General features: G+C 41.7%; 1 protein-coding gene across 2 annotated transcripts in view; it reads right to left on the bottom strand.

The window, feature by feature from the left end:
• Positions 1–21,417, bottom strand: part of Tek (TEK receptor tyrosine kinase) — a 114,589-nt gene that overhangs the window by 49,588 nt on the left and 43,584 nt on the right. For both annotated transcript variants that reach the window (XM_006974017.4, XM_006974018.4), the window contains exons 3-8: positions 13,815–13,925; positions 13,262–13,414; positions 8,703–8,834; positions 8,151–8,291; positions 3,342–3,470; positions 454–605 (exon numbers count right to left, since the gene is read on the bottom strand). In XM_006974017.4, the coding sequence (XP_006974079.1) occupies positions 454–605; positions 3,342–3,470; positions 8,151–8,291; positions 8,703–8,834; positions 13,262–13,414; positions 13,815–13,925 (818 nt within the window). The remainder of the gene's footprint in view (positions 1–453; positions 606–3,341; positions 3,471–8,150; positions 8,292–8,702; positions 8,835–13,261; positions 13,415–13,814; positions 13,926–21,417) is intronic.

The following is a 21,417-nucleotide window of genomic DNA, read 5'->3' as shown; positions in this document are numbered from 1 at the left end:
CTTAGTACTATAACAAAATCTGTGTCATGGCAGCACAGGAATGTTAGGGATTCATGGGCTTCACTGTCCCTATGTGGCGCCTAGGCCACCTTGCTCTTCCTCATGTAGGATTTAGAAACATGGAGAGAATGTGAGGGCAGGGCCTTACACAGCCTGACTTGAACTCAGTTCACCACACATAGGCGGACAGTTTTGCAGGATGGGGACTCTCCTTGGCACAACCCCAGTGTGACGGCACACTCCCAGTCTGGCACTGCAGTACCGCCCATCCAGAGGAAGTTAGCGCGAGTGAGTCAGTTCTACACCCCCCAGGAGCATGGTGCTTTATCAAGCTGCCCACACACCAGCCAGGGAGCGGTTAAGGCCCAGAGTGAAATCCAGCTTTCAAAGACAGACCACCATGTTGAAAGCATCTTCCAGTGCTAAGCAGGCATACTGAGGCACGGCTCTTACTTGGAGCACGGTCCCATCCGGCTTCACCAGGGTCATTTCTTCACCGGTAGGTAGGGGCCAGCCAGAGGCTTTGCAGATGGGGTTAAACTTTCCACTGTTGACTTCAATGTGATCTGGCAAATCCTCTATCTGTGGAGTCATCCTCGGCCTGCCTAAATTAAAAAAATACATATATATTAGAATCATGCAGTCCAATCTTCAACGTAACAGCAATAACTGCTCTAAAGACACTCCACTGTAGATGAATTCATCTTGACAACATTTACAGTCACCTGGGAGATGGCTCTATGAGCCTATCTGCAGGAGATCATCTTGAATAGGCTGAGGCAGGAAGACACACTAACTCTGAGTGGTACTGTCCCTGCTGAGGATCCTGAACTGGTGAAATCAAACTGATCACTATCGTTCATTGTTCCCTGTGTCTTGACTCTGGGTTCAATGTCACCCCCTCCCACTTCAGCTTCTACTGCCTTGGCCACCATGTTGGGGATGTACCTTGAACTTTGAGCCAACATAAAACCTTTTTTCTCTTAAATTGCTTTTGTCCGAATATTTTATCATAGCAATGGGGGAAAAAAACGAAGACCTATTCTATTCGAGAACTTTATAACTATTTTGTTTTATCATTGCATAGTGAACTTGAGGGCACATTTGTCATCTCCACTTTATAGAAGAAGGAACTCGACCTCAAAACCTAGGCTCAAGCTCAGGTCTTCCTAAAGCCAAAATGCAGTCTTTTTCCATGGTACTGTGCTCCCTCAGTGGACTTGGAAAGAGAGGAAGAATCTCAATATTAAAATGCTCATTGTAGCCACCTCCTCCCCGAGACCTAGCTTTCAGTCCCCACCTTGCTTTTTAAAGTGTACCATTACAAAGTAAATACATAAATAAATACATAAATAAATAAAGTTTCTCAGCTCAGGAGAGCGCCTCATAATGGTGCTGGTCAACAACGTGATCCTCAATGTGGAAGCATGAGGGAAGTCTGTAAGTGACATGTAAATAATAAGAACAGAGTGATTTAAATTATATACAATCACAAAATCGACATGAGATAAACTCCCCTAAAGTAATCTCTAGCCAGTCAAATAAAAAACGGTGCCGCCAATATTGAATGAGGAAAACAGTTCCCTGGTATTAACAAAAGCAATGGAACCAGGACCCCATGTGTCTGCTACCTGCACCGTGGAAAATTAATTAACTTTTAATTAAAGTATAGGGTCTTTGACAGAAAAAAAAAAACCTCTAATTATCTTAATTAAATACAGAAGCAGATAATATTATTGGATTCTGGTTTAAGTGTGTCCCCCAAAGTTATGTGTCATGGTAATTTGACCTTTAGTGAGGTGATATTATTTAAAAAGGAGTAAAAGCTTTCGTAGGTGAGACCTCTATGCAAGGCGACCAGGTCACTGGGGCCATTCCCTCAGGCAGGAGCACAGCTAGTTCACTCAAAAGTAGATTAGCATAAAAGGAGTAACCTGGGTCCTTGAATCCCTCGGGCTTGCTGTTACGTCATGTGACCTCACTTGCGGGCAATCTTACCGACTTTCTTAGGCATTTTGCCACAAGGACAAAAAGCCAAGCCAGCTAGCTGCCTTATTCTGAGCAAAGATTGAATTAAAAAATGTATCTCTTTCTAAATCACATTTACACTAGTAAAATGTGTTACATGCTTTTTATTTCTAATGTTTTTTATGTGTGTGGGTGTTTTGTCTGTGTCTGTGGAGGCCAAAAGAGGACATTGGGTCCCTTGGAGCTCAAGTGACAGATTGTTGCGAGCTACCATGTGGATGCTGGGAACTGAACTTGGGTCCTCTAGAAGAGCAGCCAGTGTTCTTATCTGCTGAACCATTTCTCCAGCTTTGTTCTCTATGGTAACTCAACACTTGCCAAGGAGCAAAGAAGCAGACACAGTCTGCACTTTCCAAAGGAATGGCTATGGCTGCACTTAGGTGAAATTTACATATGGCAGGCAGGGAAAGGAAAGGAAATGCTCATGCACACAGCGTGGGTACACCTCAAAAAAGCCTTGGTAAGTGAGGGAAGCATTTCCTTTATCCTCCTTTCCAAGTATTCTTTGTCCAGGTCCCCCCAAAGTAATTGTTCCCCTGTTATTCAGATCTATGACTAGGCTGGTCCTCCAGAAAGGGATCAGAACAGTCAGTTGAAGATCTCAGCCAGCATTTGGTTTATTCAGAGTAGAAAGAAACAATGGTAGTCTGAGGATCCTGTGTTGGTTTGAATGAGAATGAAGCTCATGGGCTTAGGAATTTAAATATTTAGTCCCCAGTTGGTGGAACTAATTTGAGAAGGATTCGGCAATATGGCCTTGTTGGAAGAGATGGGTCACTAGGGATGGATTTGAAGTTTTAAAAGCCTCTGGGCCATCTTCAGTGTATATTCTGCTTCCTACTTGTTCTCTCTCTTTCTTTCTCCGTGTGTGTGTGTGTGCGTGCGTGTGTGTGTGTGTGTGTGTGTGTGTGTGTGTGTGTGTGTGTGTGTCTGGCTCCTGCTTGTGGATCCAGATGTGAGCTCTCCACCACTACTCCAACTCTCTCCAGCCATGTCTTCACTCTGACATCAGAGACTCTAACCCTTGGGAACCATAAGCTAAGTTAAACTCCTTTTTTAAATTGTAGGGTCATGGTGTCTTACCACAGTAATAGAAAAGAAACTAATACAAATCCTTAGGAAGAACAAGAATGTTGTTTCTTGTTGTTGTCGTGTGTGTGTGTGTGTGTGTGTGTGTGTGTGTGTGTGTGTGTGTGTGTGTGTGTGTGTGTAAGAAATAGAGGATGTTAGGATGTCAGGGCAAGGACTACACCAGCAGGGCTCTCCTCTGACCTGCTGACCGTGACCCTGACCACAGTGTTACCTTGCTTTACCTTCTTTCTCACACTGTAGCCCTTGCCATCCTTGAGAGCAGAGGCAGCCTTGGAACCGATCACACCTCTCAGCATTGCTGCACCGGCACCTGAGCTTACAGTCTGGTCCATAGTAACCAGGTGGGCATGCTGGAAACAAAGATGTCATAAAGCAATGTTAGTGGAGAGGAAGAAAGGAAACTAAGCCTCTCAATGGCTAGTTTTGATGTCCTTCCACACTATCAACTTTGCTGATTTATAAACAGTAGTGTGCCATTTGTGAGCTTTACTGAGATTTAAAAGCTAAGCAATTTTGCTTCTAGAGAATTCAGTAATTTTCTACCAGGACACACTTCTAAATACAATATTCAGAAAATGATTACATGAAATCATCAGAGAGGGTATGCGGGGCAGAGGAAACCAGGGGACTTCTAAAGGGGAATTAAAATTTAGAAGATAGGAATGGTGTGTTTCTCATTTTTCAGCTTTTTGCTTAAGTGTTGGGAACAATTAACACCATGTAAGAGGATAAAACACACACACACACACACACACACACACACACAAATCTGTTGTTTCATTGGCTTGACAAATTGGAGGAGAGAGTTAGAGAAATCAGTAGCTGAAGAGAGAAGGGAAACTGGAAATAGTGAGTTGGAAAGAAAACTCAGATCTTTGGCTAACCCTTGAACCACACATGCTCAGCATACCAGGAGAAGCCCAGGTAAAGATGAAAGAACTGAATAGAGTTTTACCTGATGACTAAGAGTCACAGCCTGTAGCTTGAGTCCTACCAAGTTAGTTGCCTAGTAAAATAACAAAGTGAGCATAGCCCCTAAGGGACATATCATGCTCCAGAATCCCCTCAATGTAATATTAGATGCTCATGCTAACATTTCAAATTACTCAACATAAGAAGCAATAAAGAAAAGAAAAGAAAAGAAAAAGAAAGAAAAACTCAATAGCAACTAACTGCAATGAACTAATATTAGAAAGAGAAGACACGATTTTCAAATCAAGTATAAATATTATGTTCAGTGAGGTCCAAGATAGTACATCCACAGCAATGAGAAATTTCAGCAGAGAAATATAAAAATACCCCACGCCCCAAAAAATCTACAATGGGAAAACCATAGTGATTATTAACTCAACTGTCAACTTGATGAGATCTAGAACACCTGAGAAATGAGCCACTCTGGGCATGCCTGTGAGGAAATGTGTTGATAAGGTTAACTGAAGGACAAAGGCCTGCCAATTGTGGCTGGCCCCATCCTAGGCACTAGGATCCAGGGATACATAAAAAGGAGCCAGTGAGCTGAGCAAAGGCATCATAACTCTGCTTTCTGACTGCTGCTTCGAGCTCCTGCTAACTTGATGGCTCCACCATATGGAATGTACTCTTGAATTATAAGCCAGAACAAACCCTTTACCTCTTCAGCTGCTTTTCTTAGGGTATTTTTTTTTCTAAACAGCAATAGAAAAGCAACTAGACAATTCCTGTATCTAAAATACAAGAAATTCTGTGTGAACTCAGAAACAGAGTGGAGACAGAAAAAGAAAACATCAGGTCTGAAGCTATACCCACAGACATTCAGCCTGAAGAAAAGGAAAAAAGGGATGGAAGCAATGATCAGGGCCCTCGTGATGGGTGATATTGCTCTGTATGCTGTGAATGTGTTGCTCTGATTGGCTGGTAAATAAAATGCTGATTGGCCAGTAGCCAGGCAAGAAGTATAGGTGGGATAAGCAGACAAGGAGAATGCTGGGAAGAGGAAGGTTGAGTCAGGAGTCGCCAGCCAGACATAGAGGAAGCAAGATGACAAGGCAGAACTGAGAAAAAGTACCAAGCCACGTGGCTAAACATAAATAAAACTTATGGGTTAATTTAAGTGTAGGAGCTAGTCAGTAATAAGTCTGAGCTAATGGCTGAGCAGTTATAATTAATATTAAGCCTCTGTGTGATTATTTTATAAAAGGCTGTGGGACTGTGGGTGAGAGATTTGTCCCGACTACGGGCCAGGCAGGACACAGAAAAACTTCCGACTGCACCCTCGGAACAATATTATAAGGTGAAACACCTTAGTGTGGAAAGAATACCATAGAAAAGATATTGCAGAAACTGGTTCAGGACTGGTTTCAGTGGTTCTCAGCCTTCCTAATGCTGCTACCCTTTAATACAGTTCCTCATGCTGTGGTGTCTCGCAATCATAAGATTATTTAATTGCTACTTCATAACTGTAACTTTGCTACTGTTATGAATTGTAATGTAAACATGTGATATGCAGGATATCTGATATGTGACCTCCAAAGGGGTCATGACCCACAGATTGAGAATCATGGGGTGAGCTGTCTCAGTGGGCAAAGGCACTTGTTGCTGAGACTGACAACCTGAATTCAACCCCTGGGACCCAAATGGTGAAAAGAGAGAAGTAACTCTTGGAAGTCGTCTGATGCTCACATGTAGGCATGCCCACATTCACACACATGTACACAAGATCAATAACTTTTTTAAAAACAGAACTAGTGCTTTAGATTTCTGCCAATCTGTTGATATTTGCACACCTGATAATTCAGGAAGCACCAAGCAGGGCAAATATAAAGAAAAATATCTGTTAAACTACTAAAAACTACAAATAAGGGAATTTATGATGATATTAGCTTTCTTTTCTTGTCCCTTATTTTCTCCTGAAGACAGAGTATTTCTGCCATTCAATGCACTTCTGAACTTTGCAAAGCTCCTTCAAGGGGAGCAGGAATTGTACCTTTCCTGTAAGGACTACTGAACTTCTGAACTTCCTTGGACGACACTCTGTGGTGATACTTTATTTGTGCTGAAATGTGATACTTTCTTTGTATGTTAATAAATAAAGTTGCCTGGAGATTAGAGGTCAAATAGCCATAAACAGAAGTCAGGCAGTGGTAGCCCATGCCCTTAATCTGATCACATGGCAGGCAGAGTCTCTGTGTGGTCAAGGACACAGCCAAGCATGATGACATGAGCCTTTAATCCCAGTACCAACCATAGAGACCTGGAGGTCTGTATAGACAAGCAGTGACGAGGAAGTCATGTGGCTGGGCTTAGAACCAATGAGAAGGCAGAATAGGAAGGCAATAAAAACACAGGTTACAGCCGGGCAGTGGTGGCGCATGCTTTTAATCACAGCACTCAGGAGGCAGAGGCAGATGGATCTCTGTGAGTTCGAGGCCAGCCTGGTCTACAAAGCAAGTTCCAGGAAAGGCACAAAGCTACACAGAGAAACCCTGTCTTAAAAAACCAAATAAATAAAACCCACAGGTTACACAGGAAAAAGCTCTCTCTGTGGAAGCTACTGCTGGTGATGAGCTAAGGCTAGTTGTGGCTATTGCTCTGATCTCTTTGGCTATTACCTCTGTATTTGGCTCTATGTTTCTTATTTAGTAAGACTGTTTGGAAATTCGTCTACAACACTCTAACAATGTTAGAGGATGAGTGACTTCTATTGATGAGCTGCTCTTATTTTGGTCAACTATAGAATTACTTTTACTTGAAAATTAATTTAAAAACAATATTGTCCCTTGGGGTTTTTTGTTGTTGTTTGTTGGTTTTTTTTTTTTTTGGGGTGGGTAGTTTTAACTTGACAACATGTTCAAGGAACCAAGAGGCAACTTGCATTTTCAGCTCAATCAGTATAATCTCTATTAAAGTTCCAATATATTTTCACTGGAACAAAAGAACCTGGGTTGACACTTCTTAGACTATGTATAGATAACCAATATGTACATGAAAACATGTTTGATAACACTGGTCATTAGGAAAAGAGGAGAGATGCAGCCTGACATGCACATAGCCCTGGTGTCATCACTGGCAACCCATAGTCAGACAACTTTAAGAAAATACAAATTAAAAACTCAATGAGACATCATCTTGCATCTGTTAAAATGGCTATTATTGATATGACAAAAGATAGCAAATGTGGGTGAGTATAAAGAACAGAATACTCACACACTGTTCACGGGCATGTAACTATTAAAAAAAGTGTAGAAGTTCCCTAAAAACACAAGCAAATGTACGTTATTTAAGTTGAATAAACCAGACAGAGAAGGACATATATTTTACACTCTCTCTTATAGATGGAATCTAAAGAAACAGAAGCATGGGACAGTTGTTTACAGGGATTAGTAGGAAAATTGGGGAGATGTTAGTCAAGGGTACAAAGTTACAGTTGTGCTGTTTAAGTACCTTCTTAGAGGTGTAGTACAGGCAGATATACAGCATTGTGTACTTTAAATTTGGTGAGCATAGATCTCAAGGTTTCTCATATACACAAAGAGAAGTCTGAGATAATGGATTTGCTAATGAATTTGGCAGTGGCAATCATTAGTTCTTGAGTAAGCTCCATGAAGTGACAAGAGTTAACTTCACTTTTGAACCTTAAATGTTATCTGGATCTGTCCTAAAGCCTGATTTTTATGGCACAAGACAAATAAAGTAAAATCTTCCTTAATCTTTTTATTCAAAGCATGGTTGAAAACCTAACCGTAACATAATTGCCTGGAGATCCAATGTAAATGTTAATCCTTGGGCCCCAGTCCAGAACCATGCAAGTTACAATCTGTGTTTTAACAAGATCCCTAAGTGACATTCATGAGAAACACCTACTCCCAGGTCCAGACTCTCACTGTCCAATCTAATGTCTTTTTCTTGAAAATGTCTATGATTTAAATCTCTATATCCAGCCATAAGTAAGTAACAAAGAAATCTGATGCATCCTACTCAGTGATATCAGCTTACTGCGTGGCCTCCATACACCAGCTGCAGTTTCCTCTGTTCCCAGTCTAAGTGGTACATACCTTCATTGCACTGCAGCCCCCTCCAGCCTGTGGCACAGGAACACCCATAGGGGTCTGGGAGACAGAACACGTAAGACTTGCATCCCTCTGGTCCACTACACCTTTCTTTACACGTCCTGCCAAATGTGTGTGGCTCACAAGCTGTGGGAGAAAAAGACACAAAGACTGATTCAGAAAGCAAATTGCAACCTCTTAAAATGCTAAACTCTCCTTTTAAAGTTTCTCCTAAAGAGGGAAATTCTAATCACCATCATGATCTACTTTCCAGAAAACAAAACCACCTCATAAAAAGGGGCTCAGGGCTACCACTCAGTTTCACAGGTTATGAACCTTCACTTTGACTGCAGCACCACAGATTGGTGTTTTGTTATAACTTTCCAGTGGTTTGCAATAAATAACCCTTAGAAAAAGTATCTAGTCCACACAAAGATGGTACCATAGACATAAGAAAAGCCCTCTAGCCCCCCTCTCATCTATGTCCAGATGTAAAACTCCATTCAGTAATGATGGCTCTTTCAAGCTATGGTTTAGTCATCAAGTATATTCACTTACCTTTCTCACACGTCCTCCCCATAAACCCAGGAGGGCAAATGCACTCCCCAGTATCTTCATGGCAGACACCATTGTTCATGCATGTAGTACAGGGACGGTTACAGTCGGGCCCCCACTTCTGAGTTTCACATCCTTTTGTTAAGAAAAACATGGAGATGGAATGTAAAGCATGGACTACTCAACAAACTGTTATTGAACAACTAATACATGACAGTCATTTTAGTGGACAATGGGGAATGAAGAGAAAATATAGTCTCTGGACTCTGAAAGACAATAGTGTAATAGGAGGGGAGAGAGTTAAACAGAAAATGATGATAGAAGCAGAGACAAGGAGTACCAAATCCTGCCTTGCCAATAGAAAGGGCATAAAGGAAGGCTTTCCAAGGGAGTGGGATGCAAATTGGATGTGCAGGACCACGAAAGCAACAAGGAGGATGAGGCTAAAGAATGTGTCCCAGTCAGAGGCACTGTGAGGGAGAAGATTTGGCGTGTTCATGGCATGGTCCGAGACCAAAGCATTTTTAATACAGATCCATAGCATCTCAACCACTGAGGAACCTGATAAAAAACCCAAACCTCAGACCCAGAACATTGGAATGAAAAACTTTTGTGCCAGGAAGTTGCAGCCAGCAAGCCTGCACGTTGACTCTACATGGAGTAGGCAAAGGAGGGCTAAGACCAAGGAGAAGAAATAGCCAGTTGCATACACTATTTCAGCTGGAAAGTATATGAAAAACAAGTGAAGCAAAATACCAAGACAGGCAAAACTCAGCTCAAGGTGGCAAAAGCTTCCTAGATCTTTCCTTGTTACTTCCGATTTTCAGGTTGCTGATTTGACTCAAGAACAACTTCAAATATACAGAAAAACTCAGGAGCACTTTGTGGTTGAAAATTTAGTTTCACTTTTCTTCTGTAGGGAACTAGTATCATTGTCCCCAAGCACTAGTCTCACGGTGCTTGGATACATGCCTGCAGCTGATGTAACCTCCAAACCTCCTTGGCAAGAACTCCTGGCTATCAGTACTTTCTCTAACATAATCAGGAAGACTATCAACACACACCAGTGCTTACAGCCTTCCACTTCACAGATAAAATTACACGATGTCTGAAAGCTAACAGTTATGTTCCTTGGCGTACAATAGGAGAAAGAACTCTGCAGAAACAGTGAGAGCCAGGCTACCAGGCACTTACACATGCTAAACACAAGGTCAGATGATGTAAGTGGAACAGGCTCCTCTTGCAGGAAACTGTGCTCCCCAGCTTAGTATCTGTCTGTGGATGTAGCCCAGCCTCATCCCCAATTCCAGGAAGGAAGAAATACTAAAACTCTAGAGGATTACAGGGGTGATCTCTTAGGATGGAGAAGCTGAGTTTGTTGGTAATCAAATAATATTCGCTTATGTGACTTAGCTTTTCTTTTAAGATTTGTGATTCTGTATTTAAGAAACCATGTATCCATGGCACACAAAGGAAAAAAAAACCTATGTTATGAGAAATCTTTTGTCAAGGAGAAAATTTATACTGACATTTGTAAATATTATCAGTGAGGTTTCTATGACAAAATGTTAAAGCATCATCTGCTTTAGTCCACACAGAAGAGATGCCTCATGGTTATGGGAAATGAAAAGATGCCTCCAGCTTCCCTCGCTGAACATGAAATGAGTCATATTGGGGAATTATTGTTAAATAGGGAGATTATAGCCCCACTGGAACTTCCTTTGAATGATTCTAGACAGCAGTGCCTCTCAAACAGCTTCATTAAATATGCTAACACAGAGGGATCATCATCTACTCCAACCAGAAAACAGTACGGAGATTAGAATAGGATCTTTTGCTTTATGAGAAAAGGCCAGATAAGCTCCAGATTCTAATCTCTATTCATGTTTGACATTTACAAATAGCTTTGAACTAGACATGGTAGTTCAGGTCTATCAGCCTAGCACTTGGGAGTCTGAACTAGAAGACTCTCATGAGACCCTGTCTCACCGCCCCCCCCCCCCAGAAAAAGGAAAGATTTAAAACATTTTTCCAGATGACAATGTAATAAATTAAGAAATAAAATTTGGTTCCTATACTTGGTTCCTGGTACCCTGTTTCTAAAACCTTCAAAGTGATGAACACCTTTTGATGCTAATGAGATGCCTTTTGTATGCTAATGAGATGCTAATGAGATGACTATTTTGGTGGTGAAGGGGCCCTTAAATAACATTATGATAAGGTTCACCGGAAACACCAAGGCATGACTGGAGAGTTGGGACATTAGTCACACCTGTAATCTCTAGGAAGGGCTAAGGGTTGAAGGTTGGTTGATGATTTGAACAAAATCGAGAGAGCTTCTGGATTAGAAGTTTCCTGGAGAGTGCATGGAAGTGCTACCTATCCTGTCCCTGCTCCTTGCCCTGTGTATCTCTGCCCTGTGGCCATTAATCTGAATCCTCTTTAGTATTGTCTATTATAAACCTGAGTTATTTCCGAATTCTGGGAGATTATCTAGCAATTCACCAAAACAAAGAAGAGACGCTTGAGAAACCTTGATTATAGCTATTCAGGCAGAAGCACAGGGCACGATCTGTGGTTTTTCAACTTGCAAGCAAAATAAGGGCAATGAAAGTAACTGAGCCCTTACCTGTGGGATCTGACACTATCTCCAGGAAGAATCACAACAGAGTTAAACTGTGAGATTCCCAGGTGATATCTTCTGGAGACTTTTTTGGTGTGGTGGTACTCACTCACTAGTGCCAGAAATCGTGTGTTTAAGTGAGAGTTAAGAGTAGGAAAACCCTTCTGTTTTTCCCATACTCGAACAGACATATACCAGTCTAATGTCTGGTCCAAGACAACATACCCATTTGTCCCAGATTCTGAGGCCTTGAGTATACCGCATTATATTAGACAAGAACTATCTTAAACAATGAATGCAATTGTTCCTTTACCATCTGGGCTGTCCTGTGTAGTGGAATAAAGGGGAACTGGTTCAAGAAGTAACTGAAAAGCTAGACATCAAAAGCTGAATCCTATAGATCTGCTAACATCCTATCTCGTGCCTTTAAAGACTGGTTTATCATGAGTACTGCACTGCTGTGGGATGTTCTGTATGTCAAATGTGTTGCTCTGATTGGTTAATAAATAAAACACTGATTGGCCAGTAGCCAGGCAGGAAGTATAGGCAGGACTAACAGGAAGGCAGAGAGGGAGACACTGCGAGCCGCCGCCATGATAACGAAGATGTAAGGTACCCGTAAGCCACGAGCCACATGGCAAATTATAGATTAATAGAAATGGGTTAATTTAAGATATAAGAACAGTTAACAAGAAGCCTGAGCCATTAGGTTTAAATAATATAAGCCAAACAGTTTAAATAATATAAGCATCTGTGTGTTGATTTTATAAGTGGGCTGTCAGACTGCCGGGGCTTGGTGGGACCCAGAGAAAAAACTAGCTACACTGCACAGGAAACCAGTTTTGGGAACATGGGCAGATTTCTCTTGAGTTAAGTTCCAATTATCCTGACTATAAAATACCTTACTTTACTTTATATCTCTTGAGGTGTCTTGGCATGAGACATAAACTAGGTGAACCACACTTTTCATACTTCTTCCATTATATTGTAATGTTGACTTATCTAATTATATACATACCTGGTCTGACTGGGAATTACCCAAGGGATAGGGGTTTATTGTGTTATACTCTGTCTTTAACACCAACACAATGCTTTTCAATACACTTATCAATACCCTTTATTGAATGAATGAATGAATGAACATACTGCAAAGCAAAATGAATTACCCTCATGATTTAAAGAGCTCCATCACCAGAGAAATGACAGAGACTTAGATCCAAAGGCCTGAGTGATTAATAGCACAGATCACTTGGCATGGTTGAGGGAAATTCAAGGCAAGTCTCTTGCTTTCTATAAATCAATTTCTCCATTAAAATTCCTGATGCTGGCTCCTTCTACCTTGATGATTATACTTGATGATTAAATTATAAGGAAGAGAAAAGTTTTCCCTAGTTCTAACTCCTGCAACTTTCAAATCTAAAAGCAAAGAACACATTAGAGAGTTAAATGACCTAACATGGGACTTGGAAGAACTAATGTTTACCTAGGAGCCCAGATGACCTAATCCTACTCAGTGAGACGACCCTCCTCACTGCAACTCCCCTTCTAATGGGGATGGTCCTGTGACACCACTGTGACTTCTGTTTCCTGGCTCTACTCTCACCTACGGCTCCCTGTTCAGGCTGGTAGACATCTATGTATTTAGGCCAAGCTAATTCTTTCTACCTGGAATATAAAACCAGAAGCAAAGCATTGTGGACCTTAACTGTAGGAATAGAAAACTCCTAGATGAAAAGCTCAGCCCAACCCCACTGTCTCTGAACCCCACATTTTCCTTAGAGTCTATCTTTTCTGCAACTTGCTTGTTAGCCTCTGTGTCAAATTCCCAAGAGTCCTTGGTATCCTGCCACCCCATCTCTCCATTTTGCTTATGTAGCACTGTCAGCTTCCATAACTTACAACTACACCAGTACAGAATGGAGGCCTCTCCATCACTTACTCCGGACTATCAGCCTGGTGAAGGCCGAGGTGAACAGGTTTCCTCCTATGTACCTGGCCGAGTACACACCAGCATCCTGGGGCTGAGCACGAGACAGTTGTACTTCTAAAATATCAGGTACTTCATGCCGGGGCACTGAATGGATGAAGGAACCTGGCAAGGGAGGAAAGTGGAAGAAAACAGTTTGTGCTCCAACATGCTATTTGTTTCTCCTTACCATCAAATAACCTCACAGTCAGGCAACCTCACATCTTACCTGGGGGGACTTGAGACTTTACTTATTATGTCACAGACAGTTTTTATTGTAAGCACCTATAGCTTATATGTATATTCATGTATGTACATGGATACTTGAATCCCTGTCCCCATTTGATCAATTAAATAACCAAGCACATTGTCTAAGAGGGCTTCTGTTATAGATAAAATTTGATAGGTGAATCATAGCAACTTTTTAGACAACTACCATTGAAATTGCAATATGACAATATCTAATGTGTTAGATGTTATCTAGTGTCTCATTCCACAGACATGGAAGGGGATGAAACAGACTCACCATTTTTATAAATCACTGCATCTTCTTCTTTAATTAACACCTTTCTGAAAGATATGCTCACATTATCTCCCCTGTCCACAGTCATAGTTAAAGTAGCAGGTAGGAAGGAAGCTTTTAAAAGAGAAAGACAATGAATAAATAAATGCATACGTACAAAAATGAGTTCACACATTTTCCTCTGGAATGAATAAACACCAAAGTCCAGAGGATGAGACCCAGCACATGCCAAGCATTACCTGGCTTTTCTAACATGAAGAACAATAGTGGATAATAGATCATATGAGCCTTTTAAAGAATCTAATGAAAGGAATTTTCTTTATAAAATACAAATATATACACACAATATACATATGACAATTTTATAATGCATATGACTGGGGAAGTGGAGACTTCATGATGATTGACATCTGCTATTACACTATATCCTGATATTAACTATAAATATTAACTATATTAACTATTAATCTGCTACCTTTCCCCAATCTTTACCATGTTTACTCAAAGCACAAAAGGATTCTAATGGGATATGAATTTCCTCAATGTAGAAAAGACAGTAACTTTTGCCTGCTCACTTTTCCTTTGCTCTTTTTACGTGATGGTGATTGCTGCTTTAAAAAGAAAAAATAAGTTTAAAAAGAAAAAATAAGTGTAACTGCTTTAGAGCACTCCAAAGTAGAATGAGTATAATGCTGCACTTGTTTATGATATAAAGTTTGAAATATTGAAGAGGAAAGACAAGGATAGACACTAATGTCTTACCCTCTACCCTTCCATTAACATGGATGAGCTGACTCAGTTGTGGAACTGGCCAGCACTAAGGGGGAATAGGAAGGATTCTGCATATGACTTACAGTGCCATCACTTACTGCAAACTCCTGCCTCTGCATCAGTCTTGGACCCCAACATTGCCTCAGTTGCTTAGCTTACTGAGAAGATGTGAAAGTGTCTAACATTTTTCCAGAAGCAAGTGTCTGAGTTCCTTTAATGTATGCCATAGTCTTCAGAGACTGACACTCCATGGAATAAGATGGGGGATTATCTTTAGGTAGTGTTAAATCAATGTGCAAATACAAGGACTAAGGCTGAGAAGAGGCAAGTGACACATAGCACCTTCTTAAAGGGCAAGAGATGATGGAAGTCAACAGAAGACTACACAGAGAACAGGTGAAGACAAAGAAAATCATGGCACACACACACACCACAGAATAAAGTGATAGAAGACATACCAAATACATGTAAAAAGACAAGGGATCCCAGAATGCATTAAAATACATACATATACCTAGCACTCTTTTCATAGACTACGTATGAGACTAAATGGACACATCATCTTGAGAGTAAAGCAATAGAAACATATACACTAGACTAACTAAAAGAAACTAATTTTATAGTGTTTACATTGGAAAAGTACTTTTAATGCCAAAAAGTGTTTAGGGGATCAAGATAGTCTTTTGTGGAGATAAGGAGCCATCTAGTAAAATCTTATTAGGCAATCTTATTCACAAGGCTTGCCCATGTAATAACATCAGTCCTTCAAAAGCCATGAAATACAACACCAACAGTAAAAGGAAGAAACTGACAAGTCTCCAAGCACCAAAAAAACTACCACGTAAAAATACACATGGCTTAAAGAATACTATTAAAGTCTTCAGAAACTCGTGGAACCCTATCCCCAGTTATACGAATGTTATAAAGCACACCTCCATAAATAAGAGAATTTTCTGGTCAGAATACACCTGAATCAGAAATCAACAGCAGAATATCCTTCACTTGATAGCAAAATCATAAAATTCCTATAGAATTCCAGTCCAGGACCAAGTCTTAAAATCAGAGAGGCTCCGCTAAGGATCTTACGGTGAGTCAGCTGGTTAGTATCTTAATTCTTGTTTTGCCTGTGTCTTTTGCATGGGGGCAGGCTTGAGAGACCCTATCAAGTGCTCTGTGTATCTCTAGATACCCTATAATGGCAGGAGATGCCTCTGAACCACACTGAGAAGGCTCTGGTGGTCTGCTTATTTGGGGCTATGTGCAGTGGCTGCTAACTGAAGAATAGTTCCCTGCCAGGTCTCCCCTGTATGGTCAGGAAAGCGAATGCCTTCAATGCACTTGATACCCAGGACAAGCATGGAGGGAGCAAGGTAAAGATTAGTATGAGCACTGGAAACAGATGGCCTTGGGCCTGAATGTATCCTCTGGCACCTACCAAGTAATTTCACCTTGGCAGCTTGCTCACCTATAATTCAGAAATAAAATCTACCATGAAGGCTGCTATGAATACGAAGCAGTAGAAGCTAAGCCTCAAGGCCTTTATGGTATCAATAAATGACATCACTGCTATGATGAATTTGTAATACGAGTGTGAGTGGCAGGAACTCAAACGGATCACCACGCAGAGAAGGCAGGCAGGGACAGGGGACATAGAGGGGAGGCGTCAGAACGCTCCTTCCCATGTTGACAGTTTGCCCACCCTAACACACAAAGTTCTTCCTGACTGTGAGAGACTCCTGTGAGAACGTTTCTGATCATTTCATCTTTGGGGCTTTCTCTGCAGTCTGTTTATATTTTCTCCCCTTTGTGTGGAGATTGTTTAGTTGAGCGTGGGACTTCTCCCTGGGCATTGTATTCGGAAAGGAACTCAGATTCCTCCGTAGGCTCGACTCCAATGTAGCTTTTTCCCCCTACTCTGTGACTTTTTATTATTTCAGACTTGGTCTCTTAGCTCCCTGTTTTCTTAGGGGCACCTTCACATCAAAGGTCTATGTCTGTCCATCTGCAGGAATGTCTCTAAGCTGGTCATTCTTTGCCAAATACTAGCAAAGGACTTAAGTTGCATGTTCGACTTCAGGCCTCCTCTGGTATAGGAGCCTGTTATATAGTCAGTGTGCGTTTATCAAAACCGTGTGACTTGCCTGGATCATAACAACAAGCACCGTTTAATAATGCCATGGACATGCCGGGCGTTGGTGGCGCACGCCTTTAATCCCAGCACTCGGGAGGCAGAGCCAGGTGGATCTCTGTGAGTTCGAGGCCAGCCTGGGCTACCAAGTGAGCTCCAGGAAAGGCGCAAAGCTACACAGAGAAACCCTGTCTCAAAAAACCAAAAAAAAAAAACCAAAAAAAAAAAAAAAAAATAATGCCATGGACAAAACACTGTTCTAAACACAGGAATTTATTTTTCATAATATCTCTTTGACATAAGCACTGCCATTGTCCCCATTTTACAAATGAGGAGACTGAGGTACAGAGAGTTTAAGTAACCTGGCTCAAGGTCACACAGCGATTCCAGGAAAGCCAGATTTTTTTAAATTAGGGAGCTCACAGGTTACAGATAAGTGTTCCTAAGACTTCGCAGGCCAACCACTTCATTTTATAAAATGAGATTGCTGAGCCCTATACTGGCAGGTGACGTGCATAATATCACTCGGATGAGAAAACTGTGAACACACTTCATTTGTTCACTTTAGGGCAAGAGGAAAAGGAGGATGAGAGTGAAAGTTGTAAGCAAAGGTGTTTATCCTGAATGAAAAATGCTGAGCTTGGTTTGAGTCATTGATGTTCATGTTGTTAGGATTCTGTGTGACCACACATGTGCAGTTCAGTAGCTAAAGGGGTCTTACATCTTACATCAGTGTGCTGCGTGATTGCATAAATGCATGCAGTGTGTAGCTCTGTAAGCCCACATGAGCATGTGCAGGGAAATCCTTAAAAAGCCGGTCACAGACTCCTCCCCTCTCTTCTGCTCTCTCCTCCTCCCCGCTCTGCACGTGTCTTCCACAGGTCTGGTCACTCTCTTCTGTGCCCCCACCCTCCTCCTAATAAAGCTCTGATACTGGGTTTGGTCGTGCCCTTTCTCACACAGTAACCAGCGCCGCTGATTTAAAACCAAAAACAAGTGTGAGAGTTGAGATACAGACTCAGGACCACACTCATCCACTGCAGCTTACTTTCCACTCATCTACAACCCTACTCTGATCACTCTTGTCTAAGACATAGATGTTATCTCTTCTCTCAACTCCTTCCCCTTATGCCTCATCTGCTCCTACCCATCATCCATCAGTTCTACATTAGAGCCTATGGGGGCCTTACCCCTAGAACTCAGATTAGGTGGTCACAAGGTGACTCTTTTCTTGTCACAGCCTTGCTCATAGTATATGTCCCCTGTTGTTCCCTTGAGGCTCCAGAAGGGCAGGACCACATCTATCTTGTGGTAGCTGTCGATAGGCCTTGGAATCAGGCTTGTGCTAATTCTCCTAGGTCCAACACTCACTAGCTAGTGAAGGCATCTGAATACAAGAATGATGTGCTCCATGCATTAATAGGGTCTTGGTAGCCCTCATTACGCATTTGGATAAGACTAATTTAGATGGAAACATTTGTAAAGTTGCCAGAGGAATGGCAGGCAGGGGAGTCTTCTGGAAACAGTCTCCAATCTATGACATACTCTGAAATAATTGTAGGAAAAAGACATGAATGTGGCTTGAGGCTGGGACCCCTCAGGAGAGCGCTTGCCTAACATGCACAAAGCTCTGGGTTCAACCCCCAGTACTGCATAGACCAGACAAGGTAATGTTCACTTGTAATCTCAATACTTGGGGAATGGAGCAGAAGGTCAAAGGTACTTTGCTGTACACAGACTAAGCTGGAGGCCAGCCTGGTGACATAAGACCCTGTCTCAAAAAGAAGAATGAATTTGATGCGTTTGATTTCAATTCTTTTCCTATTTTTGTTTTTTTAATACTCTTAATGTGTTTGTGTTGTTTAGACACAGATGGGTCCTTTCTATCAGCTTTATCATCACAATTAGGTAGTTTGATGTTCTGCTGTCAAGTTAGTTCTCAAGTGAAACTTCCTTTTCTTCTCCTGGTTCACTCTGAAACAGATCTTTGGATCTAAAACTGTTACAAACTTTATCTGTAACTCACTACTGCAAAATAAATCCTCCATTGAGGTTGGAGCAAACTGCTGTTGATTGTTTTAGATTTCATTGATTTAAAAAAAAAGTTGGATTGTTGGGGTGTGCAAACCAATTTAAACTGTGTTTGGCACATCTCAAATGGATTTTCTGCTTCCTCCCCAGTTATATGAGTCAGCAGCAGGGAGGAATATATTGCTGCTTGTCCCTATAAAGCTGTGTTCCTAGACAGGGATGTGAGTTCCCCTGATGGTGTGTGTGTGTGTGTGTGTGTGTGTGTGTACACACGTGCGTGTGCACGCTCACAGGTGCACATGTGTGTTCTAGTAAGCATGCATATGTGTGGATTAATGTGGAGGCCAGAGGACAACTTCTGGAACTGTTCCTCAGGAGTGCCATCTGCTCTTTTTATTGAGACATGGTCTTTCATTCACCTGGAGCTTAGCCATTAGGCTTGGCTGGCTGGCTAGTCCTCTTCAGGGTTCCTACTGTCTCTGCCTCCCCAATTCACGGATTGCAAGCATGTACCTCTTTTTTTTTCCTACAAGAGTTCTGGGGAGCAAATTCAGGTCCTTGAAGTTACAGGAAAGCAGCACTTTTTTTCTAATTGGGCCATCACCCTAGCCGTCCCAAGATGTTTGACTAGGTCACTAATAGTAGCGGTAGCATAAAGACATAGCTTGGACTGCCTAGAAGAGGCTCAGATGAGCCCAGTTGCCTGGAAGAGGCACTCTGACCGTAGCTGCCTTCAAGGTGTGCAGTGTACTTCAGGGTCGCTGCATTCCTGAGGGGTGGCTCATGCAGGGGTGGGCTTTGGTGGTGCAGCTGTCTTGGCGTCATTTCTGCTCCTGTGAGTGACCTCTTACTCATACTCTTGTAAGAAACCCCAATAAACTAATTGCTTCTTAAAAATAAAAGACATAGTCTTCCTGGTACCGTAATCAGTATCACTCTCTCTATAACGGATTTCCTCCACTGAATGGCCACCAGGAAAGGCAGACCCAGTCACAGTCTAAGACGGTCTTACTGTCCCAATACTGGAGAAAACCTGTCACCTCTTTGCCTACTTTGTTTGTGCTTCCACAATTAGTATACACCCTAAAATTCTGAGTAGGAAAACCAATCCCCCTAGAGCTGGGTGTGGTGGTTCTTGCTTCTAATCTCAGAGTCTGTAGCCAGCCAGGGCTACAGAGCAGGACATTGTCTTAAAATAAACAAAACACCAAAACAAAACAAAACAAAAAACCAAACTCCACTAAATTACTATACTAGTGTACTATAATAGTGATTGAACCTTTACTATGAACCAGACTGTGTTACTAACCTGTAAGTGCCTCATTTGATTTTCAGAAAAAAATCTGAAAATAATCTTTATCCTCCTTAATTTTCAAAGAAGGAAAACCTATGATTTCAATTAAGAGTAACTTGTCCTGAGCCAGCCCGCCTATGCTCAGACCAGCCGTTGTCGTCCGCTCATCCACTCTCACACCTCCATTCTTTGCTCTGGTGCCTGCTGGGGATTCAAGTAGAGACCTTGTAGTTTTAAAGCCCGTGCTCAGAACTGAAGAAAGAACTGTTAATATTAAGGCTGCTATACAGAGGGCTATGTAGAGCCGTGAACACAGTCTCTGCACTAGAAATAATGAAATCCCATTTCTTCTGTTTATAAGCACCCTATGTGGAATTGTGTTACTTTATATAAGTGTTTGAAAACATAGCTGTGCAAATCAGTGTGCTTCTGGGATGGAGCTTATATATATGCATACATAATCTTACTCAGAGTTTAACACAACTGTGTAGGGTAGGTGTTGTTATACCCATTTCGCAGAGAGTGATAAGACCAACAGAAGTCAACTAGCTTGTTTCAAGCTGTACAGCTGGTGGATGGTAGAGAAAGAATTCAGATTTGGAGGATATAAGTATAAAAGCTACCCCATCTCACTGTTGCTCACCATGAAACCTGCCTTGCCTCATTTAACTGAATTTAAAAGACCTTTTACCTCTGTGACCCCAAGCTTAGTTCGGGCAGCTCATTAGTGATAGTTTTCAACTTCAAACACTCTGTTCAATGTGCTCTACATATTATCATTTATATTTCATCAAGGGTGACCTCAAGACAGCCCCAACAGGGAATGTTGACACTTCATACTCTAAACGAATGGGGTACAAACCTCAGCTCATCTTCTTTAGGAATGTGGAAACTCAGCAAAACAGCACAGTGCTTTACACAAATCAAACCCAACTGACATGTGAAAAATAACAGAGCTGCCCATCAGCCATGATAGCTTTGGCACACCTCATATCCCTTTGCTCAACCTCTGTGCCCTCCGTGGAGAGCTGCGTTCCTGGGAATGTCTGCCGCACGCTTTTCCCACTTGGCCTGATGTCATTTTAAGGTGAACAGTATAGTTTTGCTAAGAAAGTCCTTTGTTTGTGAGGAATGAAGATTTTATCACTTTTGACCTTAAATTGAGCTTGCCGCCTCCAAATATTTTACTTGCTGCAAATTCAAAGAAATGATTTCAGGTGGATGTCAGACACAGACTGATTCTAAACTTGCACAACTCAAGGTACAGTCGGTGGTAGAGTAGGCACTAGTCTCTGGGCCTAGTGATACAAACACAGACTCTCAGGGCTTGCTCAGCAAAATTCTGAGCCAAAATCTCCATTTACACGTGGCTTGTAAATACC

Source organism: Peromyscus maniculatus, chromosome 2 (genome assembly GCF_049852395.1).
Source record: "Peromyscus maniculatus bairdii isolate BWxNUB_F1_BW_parent chromosome 2, HU_Pman_BW_mat_3.1, whole genome shotgun sequence".
Taxonomy (NCBI): Eukaryota; Metazoa; Chordata; class Mammalia; order Rodentia; family Cricetidae; genus Peromyscus; species Peromyscus maniculatus.
This window is presented reverse-complemented; position numbering and strand designations above follow the sequence as displayed.